The 13,010-nt window shown below is 42.2% G+C and overlaps 2 protein-coding genes across 6 annotated transcripts in view; one reads left to right on the forward strand and one right to left on the reverse strand.

Moving 5' to 3' along the window:
- The first annotated feature begins 1,541 nt into the window (after nt 1-1,541).
- Nucleotides 1,542-9,044, forward strand: Svip (small VCP interacting protein). Its single transcript, XM_032893528.1, has 4 exons — nt 1,542-1,752; nt 3,446-3,496; nt 3,894-4,004; nt 6,368-9,044. The coding sequence occupies exons 1-4, from the start codon at nt 1,699-1,701 to the stop codon at nt 6,380-6,382; spliced, it is 231 nt and encodes a 76-aa protein (XP_032749419.1). The 5' UTR covers nt 1,542-1,698; the 3' UTR covers nt 6,383-9,044.
- A 2,654-nt stretch (nt 9,045-11,698) lies between these two features.
- Nucleotides 11,699-13,010, reverse strand: part of Gas2 (growth arrest specific 2) — a 112,324-nt gene continuing 111,012 nt past the window's right edge. For all 5 annotated transcript variants that reach the window (XM_032893531.1, XM_032893530.1, XM_032893534.1 and 2 more), the window contains one exon: nt 11,699-12,924. In XM_032893531.1, coding sequence (XP_032749422.1) covers nt 12,706-12,924 — 219 coding nt within the window. In that variant the 3' untranslated portion in view covers nt 11,699-12,705. The remainder of the gene's footprint in view (nt 12,925-13,010) is intronic.

Raw genomic sequence — 13,010 nt, forward strand, 5'->3', positions numbered from 1 at the left:
CTGATCCTTGATAAGGTTCTGGGTTATAGAAGTGATAAGAGACCAGGACAAGAACATCTTAAGAGACAGAGGACTATTTAAAATTGAAAGATTTCTAATGTAAATTTTTTAAGAATGGGGAGGTCAGAGACAATCAGGAAGAAATCAGAGTTGGGTCAAGCCGAAGGAAAAAGCAATCAGTACTCTTACACCTGAGATGAATTCCTGTTAATTGTGCTCTGTAGTTATAAAACATGAAACTAACAAAATGGGAAATTGCTTGGAAAAAAAAAAAACTCAGAACAATGAGTGGATAATGCGAGGGGAAATTTTCATAGGTTCATAAGAAACAGAAATATGAAATACATTTGTACTATTTTAAAGCGCAGCAACTTCCAATAATAGTTTGTGTGATTACCAAAGGGAAATGGAAGCATTTATCCACTTGAATGTAATATGTGTTAGTGGTAATCCATATAAAGACCAGAAAAATAGAAACGGAGAGAAAGAAGAGGAAGGAAAGAAAAAAATAAAAATGAGAAAAGGAAATGCCACCACGGTACACAGCCTGGCAGACAGAAACTGTTACACGCAGGATTTCAGTTTTGTTGTTTTTGTTTTGAGGACAAACAACTGCATTTGAGAAATACAGACTGTCAGAATAGCCACAAAGCCTTGATGTGGAGAGACACGCACTGGACATGAATGATAGGCCTGGCTCTAGCGTCCTCTAAATCTAATTTTAACCAGGTGCAGGGGAGTCTTAAGGTCATTAAAATCTGAGCCGCACTTCACAGTTGCTTCTGGGTGCATTTTTTCCCCGTTTCCATGGGGCCCGGAAGGGGGGGCGTGGGTGGCAAGAGGTTGCCTCTGAGACCGGACTATATGACAGTTTTCTCATCTTGCCATCTCAAGGATACAGCACTGACCTTACTAAGATGTCAACACGGTAACAGACAGCACCCTTGAAATGCTAGTTTCAAAGTCTCAGAGGCCAGCCTACTTTCCCTTAGCGTGGATTCAGCAGGTGCCTACCCATGCCCAATACGCTTGCGCAGAGCTTCTGGCGTGGACTGGGCTCCGCAAAGCCGCTGAAGGTGCTAATCAGTGGGGCAACGATGGGTGGAATTTCGAGAGTCCTGCCGGGAGTGGGAGGGAGGGAAAGGGGATGGGAGTGGAAGATTTCGTTTGGAGAGGCTGGCGGACAGCTAAATGGGTGAGTCAGGTGGAGCAGCACTGAAGGGGCGGCTGGCCGCAAGATGGGTGGGGCGTTGCCATAGGAAGGTTTCAAGGCTACCGAGAGCAATCCCTGGGTTGGGTTGCTGTTAAGCCCCATTGGGTGGGGTTTGTGGAGGAGGCGGGACTTGATGTTGGACCGGATGAAAGGGGATTGCCGCCGGGTCGGGCAGAGCTGGTTGGCACTGGGGGCGGGGCTTGCCGTAGGCCCGGAGGGGCGGGGCTTGTTGCTAAGTCGATTAGGGCGGGGTCTACCTCAGGCAGGGCAGGGGTGGGGCTTAAAGTTGGGCGGAGCTTGTGGTGGTGCTCCGGACGGGGTGGGGCTGGCTCCTCAGGTGGGGCGGGTCTTACTGCGAGGCCCGTCTCCGCTCGGGGCCGAGCTTTGCAGCAGGTCAGGTGGGGGCGGGGCTTGCTGCTGGGCGGGGCCTGCTGCAGCCCCCCAGCCAGGATTCGGGTTCCCGGCCCAGGGTGCCTGCGTCCCCCATGGGGCTGTGCTTCCCTTGTCCCGCGGAGTCCGCACCGCCATCCCCGAGCCCGGTGAGTAGCCGGTCTCCCCGTGCAAGTCTTGCTCGCGGCGGCCGTTGCAGTGCAGTCAGAGGGAAGGTGCACCTGCCGGACCTCCAGACCCTCCCCTAGGTTGTCCTAAGGACCCTCCTTGGTTGTGAGAGTTTGGGACTGACCTGTTCCGAGGGACTGCTGACATGTGTCTCTTCTCCTGTCTGTACCAGCTGTACCTGGAAGGTCTTGGACGCGCCGCTCCCCTCGCCATTTAGTGGATATTTAATTAAGCCGCGTCTTCCCTTTACTCAGTTTTTAACAGCTGGTTTGAATCCCACACAAACGAGGAGTACGTTTAGGTGTAGATTCCCAGTAGTGCCGTATTTGGGATAATTTTATGTGAAGACAGTCTTTTTTTTATCCTAATCTAAGCAGGCCTTATGCTATAACAATATTCTTATTTTAATATCCTTTACACGTACTTGATAATATAACAATCTAACATGTTTTTAACATCACTTCTTCTCGGGGTAGCTAAAGATTAGTTGTAGAAATGAGGGATTTAGGGAAATATGTTAATCCCTTAGCCACTAGGTTATAGATACTAAAGTAACTGTTTAATACGTTCAACTTGCCTTTATGGCTGCTGTTGTTTAAAAATGCTGTTAACTTTATTTAGGTTATGAGAAAAAAATAGCATTCTGCCAGCAATTGTTATGGCATCTGCTTTCCCATTCTCTGCCCTTAACCATAGGGCCACTTGGCACCTAAGATTTCCCTGACCACCTAAATAAACTTGCTCTATGTCCAGCAGCCTCCCTCCTATTCCTTATCCACCAAGATTAGTATATCTCTTCCTGAGTGATTACTCCCTTCAGCTACATGTTTGTGTATTTGCTTACATTTGTTTCCATGCATTAATCAAAAGTCAAGCTTCGTATGCATGGGTGTCTGCATTTCTTGCTGTGTTCTTAGTGTCTGGAAAAATTGGCCGCAATCATTGTGATCGATGAATGTGTGTACTTGGTGGAGAAGGAATGGTTAAAGCCACACCTCAAGAGAATGCTATTCATTGTCTCAATATATCTAAAGACTTTATAAATAAGAAGTAAAGGGCATAGGAAAAGAACATGTGTTCCAGAAGTGGGTCAAGTGCCTCTGAGTTTCTCTTCTTTCTCTTCCCCATGGTACACAGGGAGATAGGCTCATTGCTTCTAAATGTCTCCCCTAAAGTCCAGCCTTCGTCATTCTCCTTTTTAACTAACTTTCAAATTATATTCCTATTCTTATAGTTTAAACACCATTTAAAAAACATGTCCCCACTGTTACAAGAAGTAAGTATTCTGTAGGACAAGGTATTTATTGTCACATGTGCTAGTTTGGTTTGCTGTTCTAGAGAATGGAATTCAGAAAGTCAACTATTTAATAAATATTGCAATATTGATAGAATTCCAGGTTAGCTTGTTTATTTTCTGAATGCTCAGGCTATCCCCGTGGATCCAGCAATCCTACTTACAGTCCCTCACATAACTAACATCTGGAACGATAGTTCCAGCACATCTGAGTGGGCTCTTACAGCGCCTTTTTTTGTGAGGTCATTTGCACCCATACTAAACTTTTACAAAACGTTTCGACTTGTAAATTATTATTTTTGTTGCCCTCTAAAGTAATGGTGTGTAAGGGGTCCGTGCTGTTTGACTTTTCCCTTGAAACATGTCATTTCTTTTCTTAGGAAGAGAAAAGAGCAAAGCTGGCAGAGGCAGCAGAAAGAAGGCAAAAGGAGGTGAGAGTACAGTAATTTGCCTGCGATAAAGAGTTCAGTTTACTTTCTGCAGGTGTCTGTCCTATTCCCAGGCTCTAAAGGCAGAATGCCTGATGGCACACACAGTTCCATACGCAAAGATAACCACTCGGGGAAATGATGTCCGAGTACCGGTGAACTGCACGCATTTGCATCATTTTCTGGGGAAAACATCCCCAGATGGACCTTGCATTTGAGCCTGTCTTGCAATGGCATTCTTCCTCGGGATAACCCTGCTATGCTATGAGGAATGAAGAAATGGCTGTGCTTTCTGTAAGGTTGCCATAGCAAACAACTCCCCGCCCCTCAAGGAAAAGCGAAAAGTAGAGCAGATACTTCTGTTTCTCCCTGTAATCACCCCTTGTTGAATCTTTTGAAGGCGGCATCTCGGGGAATTTTGGATATCCAGTCGGTGGAGGCAAAGAAAAAGAAGAAAGAACAATTAGAAAAGCAGATGGAAACATCAGGGCCACCAGCAGGGGGACTTAGAGTGAGTACCCCAAGGCAGTCCATTCAGTCCCTCCCCTGGGAATGCCCGGCTTCCAGTGGCTTGAAAACACGGAGCAGAGGCTAGAGGAAGGGTTTACTTATTTTGATATTATGAGAATAGATTTGCTTTCTTTCTTTAAAAAAGAAATCATAGATTTTCTTTATTAGCACAGTATCTTAATAGTTTTATATGTAATGCTAATCAACAATATATCAAAAAAAAGCAATATAGGATGAGTCAGAATTAAGAAAACATTTATTTCACATGTGATAGCCTAGCAAGCCTACTTTTTGCTCTTCAAGGCTTTCTTAAATCTGAAGCTTCTCTATTCTGAAGCTTGTAGATTGCAAAGATACTAGGCCTCGTGTTACCTGTAGGTCTCATGTTACTCCAACATGAGACTTCTCAAAGAAGCGCAGAGCCAAAACCATTTCCAGGGCTATCCTTTCTCTTTTTGTGCTGTTTCTCTTACGAAATCTGTCTGATTTCCATAGTAAACTGTCGTGAGCATCAAGCTGCAAAGTAGCTGTAGGGTTTTCTCAAAGGGAATGAGCCATCTCCCAGTGCTCCAATGCTGCCCACTGTGTGGTAGTCCTGGCCACTCTAAGCAGCAGCTTCAGAGAGTGGGTCCGTCCCTTGTAGCCATCTGGCCAGAGCTTACGTGGAGAAGTTAAAAAAAAAAATATGTTAGGGCCTCCGGAATAACAGGAACAGGAACACAGCATAGACAGGGGCTTGGTCCTCCAGTGCCTCCTTGTTCTGTGCATGGCCTGGAGGACCTAATAGGCCAGGAAGATTCTTAGGATGAGGAAAATGTTTCCTCCCCATTATCTGCCTGTCCCCAGAAGTGGCATGGATGGGATGGTGCTCTGAGGCGTAATGACCACGCCAGGGTTCACAGCCCCGCCAGAGGACATGCTAATATAAGAGCAGTAGTCAAAGTGCAGTGTTGAGGTCTCAGCCAGGGCTGTGCCTGTGAATATGACGTGTCCCTGAGGCTGGAGTAGAACATGGAGATTGAGAATTTCCAATGTTGTATTAACACTAGTCTTAAAAGAAACTTTTAAGTAGAGAACTGTTTAAAAACCCTAAATAACGCAGACTATATCCCAAATGTGTTGTAGACTGCCACATCATTAAATGTTTATTTTATTATTTTTAATTACATGTGTACATGCAGGGAGGGGTATGTCAGGTGAATGCAGATACCCACAGAGGCCAGAGAGCCTCCAGATCACCTGGAGCTGGAGTTACAGGAGGTGGTGAACCACCCAGTGTGGATGCTGAGGACGAACTCAGGCCCTCCAGGAGAGCAGTCTACGCTATGTACCACAGAGCTCTCTCTCTAGCCCTGCGCTTCGTTTTTGCAGACAAAGACACACAGTATTTAGGCTTCAAATAAATCCTGTGATATGGAAGTCAGTTAACTCCTATCCTTAATTTTGTAAAGGTATAATGATTACAAATATTTAGCACTAAATATTTTTTGGATACAGTTTGAAAGTAGTACTTAGAAACTGAATATTTATTGTCCTTACTTGGAGGATTTTCTAAGACTTATCACAGACTTCATAAACTTTGCTAAAAACAACAACAAATAGAGTATTTTCTCACTCAAGAAAGGGCAAGATCTTATCACAAATTATTTAATAACTACTCTTTATTGGGTCCAGCTCAAGAAGAAAGGATTCCCTTTTTGTTTTTTGTTTTCATTTTTTGGCTCTATTGGTGCTGTTTTCCCCTTGACTGTGTTGAGTGTTTGGGCCGTAGCTCATGAGGCAGGCTCTGTGTTTGCCAGCCTCTCAGTCTGGTGAACAGCCACTCACATATGCAAAGGTCTATGGCATGGGTTTGTTACTTATGGGCAAGCTTTATGGGACAACACAGAAATCTGGGAACAGCTTCTGGGTCAGGACAACTTCCAAGGGCCAGGCCCTTTCCGAGGAGGGCCACTGGAAAGTAGCACACTCTGGGCCCTATTTCTTGGGGACAACATGACTGATGTAGTTCCAGAACTGGAAGAAATCCAGTAGCAAGATACCAGTTCTTCTGGCCACTCCCCAACCCCGTTCCAGGATGTAACATCCCAGCACATCGAGGAAGCCTCGGGCAGAGAACAGAGATGTCCATTCAAGAGAACAGAGTCCATGCAAGGCAACCATTTTATCATATGCTCAAAAACATGTCCTGTCTGTATATTTAATTCTTCAGACTCTTGTCTGTAATATAAAATTGGATTATTCATGGCAATTTACAAAAAGTCCTTTTTGCATTCCCATAATTTCTTGTTTGTCAACTAGACTACCATTCCATAACTTAAATGAAAACGTACTGATGCCTATATATTTTCACTTATTTTTTAGTGGACAGTGTCATGAAGCATATTCTACCTGGGGGAGAATCCTGCCACCAACTCCAGCATCTGCCGCCGATGGATTTCAGCTGATGCCTCCTCTTTACAAAGAGTCAGACTGTATCATTAGTGCCCTTTAGTGTGATCCTAAAACTAAATATACTAAATATACAAAGATATTGGTAATATTTTTATTTCCAAACTTACTAAATAGCCCACTTTTCATTCTATTCAACTTTGCCTACATCTATTTTCTCTTTCGCAGGAAGTAACTTTGCAGTTTTTGTAGTTAAAATATGGATCCAAAAGGTATACATGCATGGCGTGTCGTGGTCCTACATTTAACCCCAGTGTTGAGTATGCTCCCATACCTCTGCTTTATAAGTAGCCCTGCTCCCTAGAGTCATGTGGTACAGCCTGAGGTCTCTCTCTCACTAGACAGGAAGACTTCAGCTCCCAGATTTAGTGCCTTTAAGCTGATTGATCATCAGGGAAAATCCTGAAGATGCATTTGAAGGACTTCAGGCAAAGGAAGTTTTATTTTTATAACCCACTAAGAAATGAATATTTGTAGGCAAATGTTGACTCTGCTAATTTATTTTCTGTACCTAAGGCATATCACATTAAACATGTCAGGAGGACGTCAGCTCAGTCCTAGACGCATGAAAGTCTGTGTAGTGAAGGGATGAGGCCAACCGTGAATGAGGTTGAAAATGATGAGGGATACTTTATCTGTCCAAATTTCCCAAGCATTTTTATTCTTCTGTATTTATTAAAGAATCATTGTAAGATCTATACAGACATGGTGTTACCAATAAAAGTATGAAAGAGAAATATGTAAGGCCTGTACTTGGAAAGTACAAGCCTGTCAAAGTATGGAAGTATCAGGAGGTAACTTGATGTGGGAGTCAGACCAGAGGTGTGCGGATCTCCATTAATTACAATTGATTTATGACGTTGTGACTTGTTTTCTTCTTACTGTGTAATAAGGCAAGATGTAAGTGTGCGAGGCGGCTGCTACGGTTGCCAAGACATTCAGTGCCAACATCTGGTCCCTGCCTTAGAATTTGTAGATTCTAGCCAGTCAAGAACCTCAGTGAACTAGGCCCAGTCACAGCCTTAAAGAGAAGCTGAGCGGGTGGCTCCTCTTCCCTCTCACAGGTATCCGACAGGGTGCCACACATGTTCTTTTGAAAGAATCGGAGCTATAATATAGGTCTCACAATGACTGGAGTATTACTTTCCTGTCATTCAGAATGTTTCCTGAATAGCTAGGCAAGACAGAATTGCATCAGCTCGGTTTTCCTCATAAATGACAGTGACAGCATCATCATCAGTAAGTTGACGATTGGACGTAATTTTTGAGAGGATTGAAGTAATTTAAAGTATAGAAGTAATTTTTAGCTCATTTTCATAAGTAATATTTTTGACATAGGAAGGCTGTCTCAGCTGAATGGGAAGAGGGGCAGCACACAGCAGCCTTCATCGGAAGCCTTCCTCCTGTTAGCACCGACATCACATTCTCTTCCCTTTGTCTAAGAACGTGGCTTATGCAAAGAGAAGGCTTGGTTCAGTGGCTGGTGCTGCATTTATTACCTAATGGCATGCTTCCCTACTCTGGAGGACAAGTGACATACAGGTTTACTCCTTGCTTGGGATAACTAGAATACACTGCTTCTGGCAGCTGCTGGCTGGCTGCCTCTGCTGTTCCGAGGCCATGTGTATGTCTGTGGCCCACCGCACAGATATGATAATGTGCTCAGACTTCCCCCAAGGCTAGACATATCACAGGGACTAAATGGTGACTTGAATCTCATTAATGTGAGTGAAAAGAGGAAACAGGATGCTTGATAAGAAACTAGGAAATGGCTATTAGAAATCATATACATCTAAACAATTTGCTTATGTTATGGATAGTAATGTAGAGGTGAGTTTTCTATTATTTAAGGTGTAAATAACAAAACATAACATTGAATGTAGCTTCCAAATGTTATGGCCAAGTTGCTAAAACCTAAGAAAAACTATCAGATGCAAAATGGTAACCAATGTATGCAAGCTTCAGTCTTAATCGTAATTCTGAGACTGATATAGCTGATGATAAAAGAGTTACATATATCATTACAGAAGGTCTCTGTGACTGCTTGCATGTTTCAGAAACATCTGTAAATAGATCTTTTATCTAGTTTGTGTTATGATTATATCTAGAATGTGATTTATTAGTTTTCTAATATATTTTGAGCCCAATATTATGTATTCTGCATTGTCTTTGAGTATATGAGCATACATATACCTTCCTATATAAAAGTTCCCTTTGGCCATGTCTTTAAGTAAAATGTTTCTACTCCATCTTAAAGAAATTGTGAGCTGTCTTCACAGTTAGGGACACATCCATTCTCGGGTTAGTAATGGAAAGCTAACGAATGACTGCTGGAGGAGCCATGTTGCTCATCCTGTAGAGAAGAAATGTTATTATGTTGTTATTACTCTTGCTTTTAGATGAAAAAGGAAAGAGCTGTAAAGGGGCTCTGCACATCATCCCTAGAACCATGAAAATTTGACATAAAACTTGAATTTGTTTACCCAGAAATTTCGCTTATTTTCACTGTTAAGAATTATACTGTGTCCTTGGAAGATGAAAATATACCTTGTCAATTTTGAATAAAGTGTATAATTTAACGTATTGGCAAGAATTAGGTGCATGTGCTTCCCTCCTGTTTTGAGAGAAAAGGGATATGCTTCTTTTTAAATAATATTTTTATTAATTCTTCGGGAATTTCACAATGTATTTTTATTATATACATCTCCCCCAGGTCCACTTCCAGCTCCTATCCACTCAACTTCATGTCCTCATTTTTTCCTTTTTTAAGTTAACCATAGAGTCCAGTCGTGCTACCCAGGTACTGTTGGTTGTGGGGGCTGCCCTGGAGGCTGAGTGACCAAAAGTCACTCTTAAAACTGACTCCTCTTCTCCCAACATCTGTTTAGGGTGGGACTTTGTGCTCACATCTCACAACTTGCTTGGATTTTGTCTCACTTGAGCTTGCACAGATCTCATGGATAGTGTCATAGAAGCTGTAACTTCTTATATGCAATTTCCCTGCTCTGTCCAGAAAATAGTTTCCTTGTCTTCAACACCACCCCTTTCTCTTACAATTGTTCTGCCCCTTTTTCATGGTGATCCATGAGCCTTAAGGGGTAGGGGGGGGAGGATCCTATTTAGAGCTAAGTATTTTATGGTCTGCTATTCTCAGAATATTAACCAGTTACCAGTTGCAAGTTTCTTTTCTAATTATCTAAGTAAAAACCTCAAATTTCCTCATACATTACTCTCTCTCTCTCTCTCTCTCTCTCTCTCTCTCTCTCTCTCTCTCTCTCCACACACACACACACACACACACACACACACACACACACACACACACACACAGTGTAACTTAACTCAGATATGGTAATAAGCCCCTATATATTAATTTTCTAAAACCAATCATTAAACATAAAAGACAGCACCATTAACACAAACCTACCTATAAAAGCCACTGGTATGTACAGCAGGCCTTTGAAGTCGTTTTTTTATTTGTTGTCACAACCCAAAGTCTAAGTTCTCCAACGTGGCTTTTTATTGTCCCATTCTTCCTTTTCTGGTTTATGCAGACATTGCATCAGAACGTGACTATCACCGGCTAAAAACTAAACAGACATGAAGGCTTTATCCTGTGTGTGCCACTTATATTAGATCCTGAAGAGCACTGGCTGCGTTCATGATACTGCCTTTGACTTATGTAGTATTTTAATGGAAGAAAGAGAAATTTTCTTCTTAGTGATAAATTGTCCAGCGACTTATCAAGCGAGCACTGCAACCTGGGGAATTTTTCTTATAATATTCCTACCTTTGAGCTACATAGGTGGGTAGAAGCTTCTGCATATTTATCCTGTGCCTGTTGTTTTAGCTAACCACAAAGCAATACTCAATGAAGATATCAAAGAATTCCCACTGCACATTTATTGATGGTGAAAATGAACATGTGAATTTTTTCTAGTAACTCGGGTGCAGGTACTGTACAAGTCTGCTGCCCTCCATACTTCAGCATGTCTCTTAGAGGCTGTGCTGCCGCCTGGCATTGGCCTTGTCTCTGCTTGTTTATTTGGACGCTGCTCTCCATAGGGTTACAGGAATAGTCGGATCTTTAATCCTTATCTCTGCCCTATCATCTTTTCTTGTATGTTACCCTAGCTAAGAAACTGGTGCAGACCTCCTAAGTCTTCACAGTTCAGTAAGAGACATCTATATTTGATCATGTCCTTTGGGGTGCAGTCCTAGTTTTCTATATCCCTATTGGTATGGATCAGCTAGCAGCAAGTCCTCAATGTCAGTTTTGAACACAGTCTCGACACACTTGAAAGACCTCAGTGGGTATCATATACACCTAATAATCCTCCAGGTCCCCCGAGTATGGTCATTCCCTAACCTTATCACTCTGAGTCATTTTGCCTTAATAAGGCATTTTAAAAGGTTAACCCTAGGCAGAACTGATCTAATCACAGAGACTCTTAGGAGCTGAAGACTTTTAGATGTAGAGAGATAGGTCTAAGTAATGTCATGCCGTGTTGCTACCATGAGCCAAGGACTGTAGCTTGCCTCTGGAAGGTCAAAAGGGCAAGAAATGGATTCTTTCCTGAAGTCTGCAGAAAGAAATACAGCTTTGAGGGCACTTTGGCTTTATCTCAGCAAAACCATACTGAACTGACCATAGGGATGACCAAACAATAACTCATACTCTGAGATTCATATATTCTTTTTCCTAAGCCACACTTTTAAATTTTCATTATTGAAAGAAAAATTTAAATGCAGGAGAAAGTTGTGGAGAATGTCAATAACGATGCAAAATTTAGTGTTGATTTTAATTGATAATATTGAGTGACTAAAATGTATGTTTCCAAAGACAGCAATGTTATCTGTTCTATCAAGATCATCTTACTTGGCACAAGAGCTGGAGGCTTTCTTCATTTTTAGTTTCTCACTGAAATGCTTTTGTAAACTCATGGCAGCTTCCTAGTACCACTGACATACACCATACCTACTAAAGAGCTCGTCATGCATAGATGGGTTGGATAGTCGACTACGTTGGTCATATGACATACAGATGCTTTCTCTGAGGTTTTGCAGCAAGGAAGATGGATTTTCTTGTTTGAAAATAGTGAAGTAAGTCTACTCCACCATTTCAAAGAATTTCAAGTCAACATTATTTGCTACTGTGAACAAACACCCCCTGATTCCCCTTCCCATGTACAGATTCTCTACACAGCCGTAACTTGACACTCCTCACATTTGCTGGGGAATTGGTAGTTTTGAAGATTAACTTTATTTAGGAGTGAAGCGCTGATACAGAGACAGATAATGTGTGGGGTTTTTTTTAACCTTTTGTTTTTAATTTTTAAATCAGTGTGGACAATATCTTGCTGTTCATTGATACAATACAGCCCTGTCCTGGGTATACAAGTCTGTAACATCACTCACTACATGAATTTACTTCATGAGACGGCATAGCAGAATAAGACTAACTAAAGATATATATTCTTAGTAAGAAAATGCTTGAAATAAAGTCACAAGGTGGATGAACTTTTGGCTGTGTGGTCCACACATCGGAATGTGGATGTGTGCTAGCTTAGGCATGTGCGTTTCACTAAGTGATCATCCTAAACACAGCCTCTCTGTGTGTGAAAGGTACTGGATACTCCTAAGGGGCTGCACAGGCAACATCCAAAAGTACCCCAGAGGTTGGTTTGGTCAGAGATCAGAGATGAATTTTAAGGCAATCTTCCAAGTCAATGTAAACATCTCTGAAGTGGCCTTTCCAGTTAAGTATTATGGCTGAGGAAACTTTGTACTATATATAGTTCTGTCAGACAATTTTAGTAGCACATTATCACATTGTCATTTTGTAAAAAATAGCTATAAAATCCCGCCATTATAAAAGTTTCTGGGGTGCTTTAGCTCACAGACATATAGCAGGCACTTTCTGTTGATCTACCCATATATGTAAATATAGTCTCCTAGTCATGATCACCTTCAATGGCAGTACCTAGTACTTAGTTCCTAACAAGGTTTGTTCTAAACGTGATTTGTTCACATATCAAGAAATAGTGATTTGCATACAATTTGTCTGATTTCATTGAGTTTAGAATTTTTCTCCATAGGCAAAGTTCTACAGATGCATTAAAAATAAATAGTGCTACCTTTTGAGTATTTTCCTACTGATGATGTGTGGTTTTTCAGAGCATGTGAACTACACTGACTACACTGGAGAATGGACACAGGCCATTGCATGAGTCCTCTTTCAGAGATGAGTTTCATTTAATCTCCTTCTTAGCCTTGTAGGTGGCAGAGACCACCAGGTAATTATCTGGGTTCATGTCCTTCAGGGTTGGGGATTTGCTCTGGACAGGGGATGTCTTGCCGTCCACACGGGAGATCTGCAGCATGCGGCAGGGGTCATGCTTCAGCAGGTAGCCTGCAAAGGTCTCCCAGCCTCCTCCCACACGGACCATCACATGCTTGTTGTGCAGCATCTGGAAGGAAAGGCCAGGAAAGTGGTCAGGTTTTGAGAGTGTGCACCAGACCTTATAGCAACTCCCAAGTCTAGTGAAATCAGCAT

Source organism: Rattus rattus, chromosome 2, assembly GCF_011064425.1.
Source record: "Rattus rattus isolate New Zealand chromosome 2, Rrattus_CSIRO_v1, whole genome shotgun sequence".
Lineage (NCBI taxonomy): Eukaryota > Metazoa > Chordata > Mammalia > Rodentia > Muridae > Rattus > Rattus rattus.